The 12,126-nt window shown below is 46.7% G+C and overlaps 1 protein-coding gene across 1 annotated transcript; it reads left to right on the top strand.

The window, feature by feature from the left end:
• Nucleotides 1-1,597: 1,597 nt before the first annotated feature.
• Nucleotides 1,598-10,659, top strand: LRRN4 (leucine rich repeat neuronal 4). The gene is made up of 5 exons (XM_065631613.1): nucleotides 1,598-1,863; nucleotides 3,138-3,861; nucleotides 5,355-5,559; nucleotides 6,750-6,887; nucleotides 7,973-10,659. Exons 2-5 carry the CDS (start codon nucleotides 3,174-3,176, stop codon nucleotides 9,333-9,335), a joined length of 2,394 nt encoding a protein of 797 aa, XP_065487685.1. The 5' UTR covers nucleotides 1,598-1,863; nucleotides 3,138-3,173; the 3' UTR covers nucleotides 9,336-10,659.
• Nucleotides 10,660-12,126: the final 1,467 nt, after the last annotated feature.

The following is a 12,126-nucleotide window of genomic DNA, read 5'->3' on the forward strand; positions in this document are numbered from 1 at the left end:
CTCATCTCGGCCCCCAAAACGAAGTCAGGTTGAACACACTAAAACTAAGGCAGACCTGGCTCTCTAGGCTTCCTGGAGTAGTATTTTTAAGAGATTAAAAGCAATAAAATAACCAATGAAAAGTCACCGTCTGTAAATAGTGAGCAAACAGCAGCAAACACAACACAGGTACTTAATATCCCAAGGTAAAGCGAGGCCGCCCCGCTGCTCCCCGGCTTCTCAAAGAGAAGCTTTGCAGCCAGCAGGTCAGCAAAGCCAGAGGGAAAACAGAGTTTCCACCGGCCTGGCTGGAGCTGGACTCCCCTCCTATTATACCAAATTCTTCAGATTTTTTTAACCTGCTCCAATCTGCCCCTTGAACCTAACAGAGTGCAGCTCTCCCAAGGTACCTGTCGGTGCGGACGTGCTTGGCCCACACGCTGCCCTAAGCTCGGGCCTGGGAGCTGCTCCATCAGGGTTCATCTGGGGGATTAGCCCCTCATTTAGGAAACTATTTGTCTTGCCTTAGAGCCATTCCACACGGGAACAACACGTACCTCTCACCCGGCCGCCAAGGGAAACGCAATGGCTCCAGGGAGTCCTGCTAAAAGCCTGTATCTTGTTCCGTGGATGTTCTGGTGTTTTTCAAGGCTCTCTCCCCACACAGATAATGAATGACACGGTCGATAGATAAGGTCTCCTCAATAGATAAGGTCTGCGTACATGCAGACTCAAGGTTTTTGGGAAAGCGAGACCTTTATCTGCACTTTAGCACCAAAGCATCCAGGTCTGTGTTGCCTTTGTGTCGTGGATGTGTTTTGTTGTCCTGACAAATGAAAAGCACTTGACTACTGTTCTCCCTGGAAATTTTATTCATTAATTGTCTTAAAGTAGCAACTGTAAAAACCACTTTTCTGCTTTTACTTTGGAACAATCTTTACCAATTCATCCCTTTCCAGTTCCTGGCTTTATTCTTAGCCCTAAGGCCTAATAATAATTTCAATTGTGGGAATGCTGAAAAACCCATCTCAGGGCATGTCCCTTAGCGGGAGATGTTTTACATTAGTCTTATTTATCCAGCAAAGGATGCGAGAAGGAGCTGAATGGGAACTCTCCCAAGCCACGCGGTACAGCAGATGCAGAACAGAGAACACAACCCACGCACAGCCGGACTGGGAGAGGTTTCCCAAACCCGTCACGTGCGCTGTGAGATGCCGCAGGCCCCCTCCATCGGCTGAAAGAATTCATCTCTGAAGGGCAGCAGGTGAGAGCTTCGCTTTCGACATTTCCCAAGGGCCTCCTTAGAAAAGTCATTTGTCCTGCATGAACGTTTCCAGGACTTATTCCTAAGTGCGAGAGTCTTACAGAGAAATAAAAACACTTGAAGCGTTTTATTGGCGCCTAGAGAGCGACCCAAGCCCATGTCAGGCAGACAGAGCCTTGGCTTTACATCATCCTGACCTGTCAGCAAAGAAACACAATAATTCCTCTCCCTTCCCCCCTGTCAGCGCAAGACGTGAGAGTTGGGACTAGAGAAGCTGATCTTTTCCCTTTACCCCCCTTCTGCTTAAACAAAGACAGACGGAGCAGCCCTGCCTGAGTGTTGGGAAACCAGAGCCCTCCCACCCACCTCCTGCAAGGGCCAAGCGAGCCGGGAAAGCAGCCGGGAGCCACCCCCTCCCCAGGCAGGGAAAGCTGGATGCGGGGGAGCGAGCCTGGAACAAACCTTGCCTGCGCTGGTGGGCAGAGCCGGCAGCGGGGAAAGCTGGGAACAGAAAAGAGGCATTTCACGCTCTGGGCTGAGTCACCCAAGTGTATAAAATCAAGGCCAGGCAAGCGGAGCCACGCAGAGCGGAGGCACGAGGCGTCGGGACTCCTGGACAGGTACGTGCAAGAGGGTGCGGTTTAGAGCCAGGGATTAAGATTAAATCTAAGATGGGGATCCAGCGGATCCCCCAGTTCCTCCCACCTTCTCCCTGCCATGTGCTGGGAACCCAGCAGCTCCAGAGACCAGGAAGCCCTGAGGCTGCTTGGCTCTTGCGCACTTCCAGATGACAAAAAGGACACGGGCAACCAAATGATACCATTTTGCTGGTTCCTACTTAAAACCTGGGATGGCAGCAACAGCTGATGGTCTGGGCAAGACCTGGCACCATTCAGGGAACAGCAAGTGGCCCTAAGGTTTGGAATAAGTCTGAGATATTTCATATTACCTGGGGCTTCAGTCACCTCGCTACACTGTAATACATTTTTGGATGGGGAATGATCATTATGATGCCTGGTAGCCCAAAAGACAGCTCGGTAAGAAAAGCACTAGTGTGGGGCTGTGGTGAAATGCTTCCTCTGACACCAATAACCTGCACAGCCTCAGACAAGTAATTTAGGACATTTTTTTTTTCTTAATGACAAAGACAAAAGTGAGGTGGGACAGGGAAGAAGCACAGAGGGAGCTGCAACACTGAACAAGAGGCCTCGGGGCACTGATCCAGGAGCACGCTCTGAGTTTCTGACCACTTTCACTCTTCATTTCTGACTGCTTTCACTGAAATGTGGTTCAGGAGCTGCATTTTCAGCACATCCTTCCCCCAGGAGCATGTACCATGCTTGTGGCACTCACCTGTGGCAGGTCCCCAGCCTGGCAGACAGGCTCCAGGGCAATGCCAGCCAGTCGGGTGCAGAGGAAGAGGGTGAATCTCAAAAGTGCAGCTCACCAGCTTGTCCTGTACAGCAGGAACTGGTATTTTTATACTGGAGTAGCACTGGCACTCCCTTGTACCCCTGTACTGCAAAGAGGCAGCCGAGCAGGGGGAGCGGGGAACCCACCTTTGCTACTGCTCTTTGGGGTGCCAGACTGGTGCCACTGGTACTGGTGTGGGAACCAGACACACAATACAAATTGTGATACAAATTGCTTGCTTTCTGCACGAAAAACTGTAGGTATGCTTAGACTAAGATCGCATGATACTTCTGCCCCCAAGAGTTCATGTTTACTTAGGCTTAATTACGGAAGAGACATTAATTATCACTTCCGCTGTCTGGATGCAATAGGAAAGGACTTACTAATGTTTTGCTTTTCAATAGCTTGTAGCTACCTGGAAGGATTTTAATTTAGTTCTTAATGTTGATGTTTTGCTTTCCCCTCCCTGAAACAAAAACAGATCTTGCAAGTTAATTGCAAGCTGCTCAGGAGAAGGATGTTTTCACGCTTGGTCATCCTCTCTCTGCTGATGGGGAACACGGTGTCGGAGCCAGTGAGCAGAGCAGAGCCTGCAGCATCCAGGGACATCACCACCTTTTTCCAGCTGGCTCGGGAAGACTCTTGGGAGAACGTTAATCTCACCAGCATGTCCTGTGAGGATCGGAAGAACAGGACCTGGGTGACCCTGCAGCTGACCAACAGCAGCCTGACAGTGTTCCCCGTCTGCCTTCCCGAGGCCCTGGAGACCTTGGATCTCAGCAACAACCTCTTACAAGAGGTGAACGGCATGGAGATAGCAAACCTCCCGCGGCTGCGCGTCCTCTCGCTGAGGCAGAACCATCTCTGGTCAGTTAGATGGGGATCTGAAGCCCTCAGCAGTCTCCACTCTTTGGACTTAAGCTTTAACAAGCTGTCGTCTGTGCCATCATGCCACAGCTCTGCCCTGCCTAACTTGAGGTGGTTGTCCCTGGCTGGAAATCCACTGATCGAAATCCAGCCGCTGGCTTTTTCCTGTTACCCTCAGCTACAGTTCCTGAACCTCTCGACAACGCTGCTGGGGCAGGAGGACGGCAGAGGAATCAGGGAGTCTGCTTTTGCCATCAGCGCATCTCCCAGCGAGGCCACGAACATGCCTGGAAACACTATCAGCATGCTTGATCTGAGTGGGACCTTTCTTGAGAAAAGTAAGTTTCTGGATTTCCCACTGTAAACACAGGGCTTGGTCAGGCTGGGGGAGCAGAAGCCTGGCTGGGACCTGGCTGGGTGGAGGGGGAACACCCCACACCCAAAGCTGCAAACAGCTGGTCACGGATCTGCTGGGGGAAAACCCTCACACAGACCAGCCTCCCGAAGGAAGGGCAGAGAAAGGACACCACCAGATATGTCCCACTGCGGTCCCCCAGCTCCATCATAAATTGCACTGTCTGCTACCAACAGTCATCCCGCTGTCAGCCCTGGGATTAGCTCTGGGACACGCAGGAGGAAATTCATTTCACTTTGCAGACACGCTGCTGAAATCTTTCTTTGTTTACCCCTCCAGTTACCCTCAGCTTTACACTGCTGTATTGAAGCAGCACTGAGAGAGGCTTTTTGTGTCAACCACAACTGGCCAAACACTTCCGCACAGCAAGACAACCCATGCCCTGAGCAATTTACAGCATGATTTTTTTCTTTTGTCTGCCTTTCCTGCCGGCCTCAGTGCACAACTGAGGTGCCGAGGCGGACAGATGTTGGCCGCCTTGCCCAGCCAGGACCTGTCCCTGTCCCCTGGCACCGCAGGCTCTCAGCCATGCCAAAACTCTTCCTCCCCCATCTGTAAGGTCACCTTATGTGTATTTTTCCCTCATTTTGTACCAGTTCTATTCATACAACGCAATTCTCGTCTCCTGGGGTTGCTGTGAGGTTTCAGATGTTAACACCGACACAAGAATCACGGTGAGGTCAGGGCAGAGATTCCCCTGGAACAGTGTCCTCCTCCCACAAGCACCCAACATGGCACTTCTCACCAAGAGAAGAAAGGAAGAAAGAGAAGCATAGAGGGATTTTTTCCATGTGTACGTGCCCCAACTCCAGTAACCACCAGCTTAGGGACTCCCCCGGCTCGATGTTTCACTTCAACTCACATTCAGCAGATACACCAGCAAATTTCCCGCATGAATTTGCCTCATCCCTCTTGTGGTGATGAGTTGCACAATTCAGTCACGGGATAGAAAGGCGCTTTTGTATAACACCTATTTGTTGCCTCTCATCTCTTTTTCCTGTGCCAGGAGAAAAAATAAGTGATTTGCCTTTCTCACACCACTCAGGACTTCGTAGACCTTTCTAATCTCCCCCACCCAGCAGTTCCCTGAGCAGAGAAATCCTTGTTCATTTAATCTCACCTGACAGTAAAGCCATTCCTTATCTCTGATTAGCTTTACTGCCCTTCTATCTTCCCTTCTTTTCCTCTGCCCTACAACAGCAGGACCAGGCCTGCAGGTGATATTAAAAAACGTGATTGCACGGGTGTTTATATACTGGCATATTGATTTTTGTTCTAATCCTTTCCCAAAGAGAACAGCTGCACAAGACCAGAGACACTTTACATCTCTATGAATTAAAAACCTTTTTCTAGGCAGCAATCCACAGGAATGCTCGATTTAGGCAACAAGTATAAATCTTTTGTTTTCTGCTTCAGTCCAACCAGAGTGGATCAGAGATTTGCCCAACCTCAGATCACTTCACCTGACAAGGATGCCACGATTCAGAAGCCTTGATACTGACTTCTTCAAGTCCACGCCTGATCTCCGAGAGCTGAACTGTCAGGACTCCCGCTCGCTGGGTTTCGTGAGGACCGAGATGTTTGTCAGTGCTCCTCACCTGAGCCATCTCTCCTTTGAGAAGTGAGTGGCTTTTATTTCTTCGACACGCAATGTTGCCTTTGCTGCACAGCCGCCCGGGAGCTAATTTTAAGGCAAAGTAGGAGCTTATTTTTATGCAAAGTTTACTTGTTATCAAATGTTTAGGAAGGAGATATGGGCATGCGTGCTATCTTAGACTTAGATATGCCGTGTAAAGCCTGCGGTGTAGATCTAATACAGCAGAAAAGCTGATAGAGCCCAAAAAGGTGTCAGTCAAAAATCCTCTCCCACTTTCAGTGTGAGAAATTAATATAGCTCCTTATTCAGCATTAGTAAAAGCAATGGTTTAGCCCTTATTCTAGAGGTAACACCTCAGTGTGATTTACTTGGTATGTCACACACCTGTTGAAATACTAAGGGAAACAAAAGTCTGAAAGTGACTTATCTGAATAAAAGTAGGTAAACTGCACACAGAACAGTTAGCATAAAGAAAAATATTGGGGTAACACCTTAAACAATTTCTATAATATAGGCCCAGATTATAAACATATCAGAAAACAAATACTAGAGTACCGGCTGTGCTCTAGGAACCAGTTTCAGGAAAAAGAAACCATTTAGGCAAAACAATAAAAAGTATTCCACCCTTTATTAGATTGCCATACTGAGTTTACACAGCACTTCACACTACTTCCAGGGATAACAGTTCAAAGTGCTAAAAATCATGACTCAAACTGAAAAGACAAAGCTGTAGCAGTTAAAGTCATAGAAAAAAGAGCATTTTCTGAGCACTCAGGCTGCAGAGAGGTCCCATTTTCACGCTCTTTCTGCAGCTAGGACAGGTTAATAAAGGCAAGGAAGGTCTTCCTATATGAGTCATTTGACTTCAGTAGGTGAGAGAATATGTCATGAGAGGGGCAATTAACATGAAGAGGATGATTGGCATAGAGAAAGTCATGCCACGACAAGCAGATGAAGAAAGAAGCTAGAAAAAGGGTGCAGTATAAAAGAAAAGAGTAGCTGGATGCCTGATGGCAGAGATGAGATCATTTTTCACAGAAGAAAAGTGCATTAGTGTTAGCCTGGACTTTAACGTGCAGAATGTTGATAACTGGCTGCTTCCAAGGGAACTGGGAATATTGCTTTGTGTCTTACATGGGCTGGGATACTAAGCACATTCCAGCCCTCGGAAAGTAGCTTAGCGTTTACTAATTATTGCATTTGTCATCTTGTAGCTGTAACCTGAGTTCCTTTAATCCTTGGAATATCAATTCATCGGACAGCATCACCATCAACTTGTACAGAAATCCTCTGCTATGCGACTGCCAGCTCTCCTGGCTGCTCTCCAAGCCCAAGAAAGTTGTGCTGCAAAAGTAAGTGAGTTCAAGGAGATAAAGTAATGCTCTTCAGGCACTACTTAAATGTTTAAGTTATTTAGGGACCAATCTTTCACTGTAGTCGAAGTTATCCACATTCCTTGCATGCTCTTCCCTTCCACAAGAGGTAGAAATACAAAACAGAGTCCACTTCAGGGATAAAGTGTGGCCGGATTATACTTGAATGTGGACAAATGCGATGGGCATGTGCAGAACAGTATAAAGTGTGAATAGCTTATTTTTTCAATTACGATTCATATCTATCGGCTGGAGATAAAAAAAAAAATGAGCTGGCTTGGTGGTCTTAATAGGCCACCACTGAGAGCAGGAACTGGAAGACTTTGCAAGATACTTAGCAAATTATTTCCTCTTTGTCCTTGCATTCCCAAAGCCTAGATCAGCACAGGCAGTCAACAAACCCCTTGCAAATAGCCCCGTTTGTCACCTATTGTTGCCATGCTCTCCTACGGTTTTACAGACGAATTACAATGAGCTGTAGTTAAAAGAAGTGCTTTGCATATTTATGATCTCTCCTCCTTTTGAAAGGCCACCAAGATTTGCCATCCGTAGTGGAGAGAGCAGGGAAGTAGATTGTTAAAATTAGATTGTTTTTCATCAGGATGGGCTTAGCAGTTGCACTGTTTACAAAAACACGCAATGTCTGAGTAAAGAAGCTGGAGCTTAGTCATTTACAAGTCATTTACAAGTACATCCTGTGTCAGCACAGCTCCAGCTGCTACACCAGCTGGCTTAAAGATCTTGGATCCCGTTACCTTTCTCTGCATGAGATCCCCTCCTAGTGTGACATTAAACTCTGACCCTTTACGACAAGTTGCCTTGAATCCCGACACTCTTGCTGAGGTTTACAGTCCTTATACCAGAGGATGCTTCCCTTCAGGCAAGAGGTATTCCTGCACCTTACAAAAACAAAAAGCCAGTCAGTTCCAAGGTCTAGATTTCATGTCTTCTTTATATTAAAGATGCTTTGTGGACAGCAGGTTGCCAAACCCAATGCAAGCAACCTTACAGGAGCCTGTAATGTTCTTGTGGATCTTGCCTATTCTAACTTGTCCCCTCTGCAGGGCTTCAGAGACTTTTTGCCACACATCCCGGGAAGACTCGGACAGACCTTCAACGCCTGCTTCACTGCTAGAGCTCTACGACAAATGCCAGTCTGAGAGAAACGTCACGCTGCCCGATTCAAACACAGCCTCTCCCGAACACGATGCTTTTAGCCTCACCAGTGATGATGCCACTACTGGATTAACAACAGCAGACTCTGCTCCGCTAACCAACGGCACTTACACCAGCTCCCTAATTGAGGGGGATGTAATGAGCACAACAGGAGCCAACCCGACCAAGATGATGCTCACAAAGGCCCACGGTTCCTCTCACGAGGAGAAGGCAGTTTCCGAATTCACGAGCCATCCTCCTTCGTTCATGTCCGTAACCACCTCCCCGGGTTGGCTTGGAGAGCTCTATAGTCACTCCTCAGATTATTTTCTCCAAGAGCTCTATAGTCGCTCCTCAGATTACGGCTCCACGAGTCAAACTGAAACAGATCAGCTAAAGGGAGAGCTCAGAACAACCGATGCGCCGTTTCCCCAGGAAGGCCCATTCACCCAGCCCACTAGTGATTATTCTACGAGGGCAACAGAAAAGCCTGATGCCACTGACCATTATATCAGCTCCTTTGCCACCAGTGCTGGGGAAGGTACGACACATACGAGCCAAACAAGCCCCCCCCAGCTGAACTCCACAAGGAGCAGCGCACACACCAGGTCACTGATACACTACATAGATGACTACGATTACAATGAACACTCGACACAAACCCCAGTACAACTGGTATACACCTCCTGTGACTACAACCCCTGCAGACACCTTCAGAAGCCGTGCAGCGAACTTCAGAGCGTATCCCGATGTCTGTGTCCTGGCCTGTCGAGGGAAGATGAGATTCCAGACCCACCGAGGCTCAGGGAGGTGGCTGAAGTTACAGACAGCTCTGCACAGATACGCTGGTGCGCCCCAAATTCAGTTGTTCACACCTACGAGCTGACGCTTTATGCCCAAGACAAGGAGGACAGACAGTTTGTCCTGGACAATATTTATTCCACGGCAAGGCAGCACACTCTGTATAATCTATTACCGTATACCACTTACCACATTTGCGTGACTGCTTCAAACAAGGCAGGGTCAAGCCAGACAACAAGTCAGGGAATTCCAGGTTCTTCGTGCACCAGATTTAAAACAAAACCCAGCTACAAGTTTGTCTTTGCTGCTCTGTCTGCAGCAAGCGGACTCTTTCTCATTTCCACAATCATTTTGTCTATATGTCTGTGTAAGGCACGTAAAAAGCCCCAGAGCGAGCAATATGGTACACACTTAGTCTCTTATAAGAACCCGGCATTTGATTATCCGTTAAAACTACAAACTACTAATTAGCTCTGAGGGATTGTTCTACACATTCCAAGCTCACTGTCTCTATCACCTTGGGGTGTTTTCCTGAGACTCTCAGAATGTCCTTCAGCAAAACTAGGAAACATCAGACTTCATAGCCCTTATGCTTCTAAGGGGGGGGAAAAAAAATGGTAGTCAAACAGAAAAAAAAAAAACCTTTGGACTCTTGTTCATGTGCTAACCAGCAGCAAACCTGGACAGTAACCTTGAGAAGTTGTTTTTATAATCACAAATATACTGTATTTCAGACAGTGAGCAGCTGCTCACCAGCTGTCTGCCTCGGGTACCCCTCATGGATACGGCCGCCGACAGCCACAATCCATGATGCATCCAGCTAAACAACATAGACTGTGTTTTTATTCACATCAGTGAAGCTGGGTTTTCAATTTCTTCTAATGCCTATGTAAAGGTAATATCCAAAAAGGGCATATTACTGGCGGGGGTGAGAGAAAGGTGTCCTTGGGCTCAGTGACAAGTTGCTGTGCTCATCTAACTCCAGTAAAAAGCTCCAGTGACTGCAACTGCTCAGCACAACTTCAGATCAGGAAAAAGAAACATGAAGATTAATTGTAAAAAACGACAGTGCAGGATCCTTAGGGCGGGGATAGTTGTTTTGTTCTGACTTGGCATAATATTTTCCACGACTGAGGCTCCCAAATGTTACCACATCACCAATTACAGGCAGTGAGGAGTTTGCAGTTCACAGTAACCCACACCAGCATTTGCTTCGCATTTGGTTTTAAGCAGAGATGACTGCTCAGTCCCATCTCCAGATTTAGCAGGCTGCTGATTTACCTCATACAGAGGCAAAGAGCCAAGTCGTGAAACAATTTAAGGCGTGTGTTGCTGATACTTGAAAAACTGAAACCCCATCCACCAGCAGCAGTCATACAGACATTTTTTCAGATGCATTTTGGGATGCTAATTCCTGCCATAAAACAATAACAGATGCTGAGAATTTCAGTCCTTCAGCAGCTTTGAGCTTGCTATTAAAATTCAAAGAGATGTTTTTGTAAGGGGTGGGGTTTGTCCCAAATATTTCCTACTCACAGACCCATAGGTTTATGTTCCATTAGCTGGGTGTTTCTGCTGCTGTATCCTGCTGTGTAGATACAATATGTGAAATCTCCCCACATCTCAGAGAATGAGAGGTACTACACACAGTGTAAAAGAGTCTCTGTTCTGTCCATTTTAATGCTTCCAGTGTTAATGGAAATAAATCCTACAGATTTGAATTCTGGTTCTTTATTAACAACCTAGATCTTTGTGTTGTCTTTACCATCTACAATGTTTAGCCCAAGAAACTAACACAAACACTTTGTTGTTTTGGAACAAACTTTCAGCATATAGTAATGTTTTTATGATGGTAAATTTGTGTTGTCTGATGTCACAAGAGCTTTCATTCTATATGTGCATAAAGTGGCCTGTGCCATCCTCACCACCACGGGCTTGCAGCTTTTTCCTGGAAGTTTGTCCTTTCCCTACACCAGTGCTGGAAACGTCACCGTCATCGGGGAGATGCTCATTGCAAATTCCTGCCAGAGCTTGACTGAGCCTCATGACTCAGAACTCACAAGAGAGGTAAACTGCAAATGAAAAAGCTGGGATGGCATCGCCTTTCACTTTGAAAATCTCTTTTATTTTCACATCCTGCTAGTTCAGATCTATCTTTGTTTGGACTTTGTTTTTCATATTTATTTCTGGCCTTTACTCCTGCGTTTTCTGGAAGGCCTAGTGAACAGGCACAGATGATAATTTGCCTTCATTTGAAGTGAGCAGGAGCCTTCAGCCTTTGACTCACATTATTCCAAACTGGGGCAGGGATCATATACTCCCTTGTGTTTGTTCAACATAGCTCTAGGAGACCTTGACTGGGGTCTTTGGTATTACCAGAAACAGAAACAAAGTGGAGCAAAATGAGAGATTTGTGAATAGCAATTTATATAGACTAGAAGATTAGCTCTAGAGGCAGAGGACAAAAAAGATAATGCAACAGAAAATAAAGATTATTCCAGCTTAACTATGAGCGAGTCTAAACCGACAAGACACCATTTAAAACTGAGATTTTGAGAGGATACGTCTAAGTAAGTACTCTTTACAACATCGCAACTCATAATCACTGCAACACCTAAGTAGAAAGCCACAAAGCTCAGTAGATCTGCCAGTAACAGGATTTGGCTTCCCTGAGGGTCAGTGTCAGAACCTGACACCACCAGAAGCGCAACCTCAGATCAACCTCAGTCTCTCAACTCTTTCCCCACTGCGAGACGCAGATTTATCCCCATTGATTTCTCCAGCCAATTCTCACTCCAGCCTCTCCTGACTTTTCACAGGTCTTGACTGCCCTCCAGCCAAGGCAACAGCGAGAGCCTCCCATTCTTTAAAAGTGCCCTTCCTAGGAGCCAAACAAATATGCAAGTCCCACTTGTTCCAACTTAAAATAACCCTCAACAGTCCAGTTTCATCTGGGCTGATGAGCCATCCCAGCACTGCCTCTTTTGCCCCATCACACTCTTACCATTTCACAAGCGGGATGAAAGAGATTTAGCAGCAGGGTTCAAAATGCAGGATTTTTATTTATCAACACCAACGGTAAATATTAGTGCTTCAGGTGCAGAAGTTCCTTCCCCCTCCGCCACACTACCACTTTATTTTCACCAGAGTTTACTTTAGTAATGACCAACTTTACTCTCTTGTCTTTTTTCCTCTATTTGACTGAGTGCTTCTCTTTCTTTTTCCTGTTAATTGTGCTAAACTACAACCACTCTTCCTCAAA

Source organism: Caloenas nicobarica, chromosome 3 (assembly GCF_036013445.1).
Source record: "Caloenas nicobarica isolate bCalNic1 chromosome 3, bCalNic1.hap1, whole genome shotgun sequence".
Taxonomy (NCBI): Eukaryota; Metazoa; Chordata; class Aves; order Columbiformes; family Columbidae; genus Caloenas; species Caloenas nicobarica.

Excerpts from the sequence above, each read along its gene's own strand:
- LRRN4 (XM_065631613.1), top strand. The coding sequence starts at position 3,174 with ATGTTTTCACGCTTGGTCATCCTCTCTCTGCTGATGGGGAACACGGTG. Across the intron at positions 3,862-5,354 it reads TGGGACCTTTCTTGAGAAAA|TCCAACCAGAGTGGATCAGA; the intron begins GTAAGTTTCTGG and ends TTTCTGCTTCAG. Across the intron at positions 6,888-7,972 it reads AAGAAAGTTGTGCTGCAAAA|GGCTTCAGAGACTTTTTGCC; the intron begins GTAAGTGAGTTC and ends TCCCCTCTGCAG.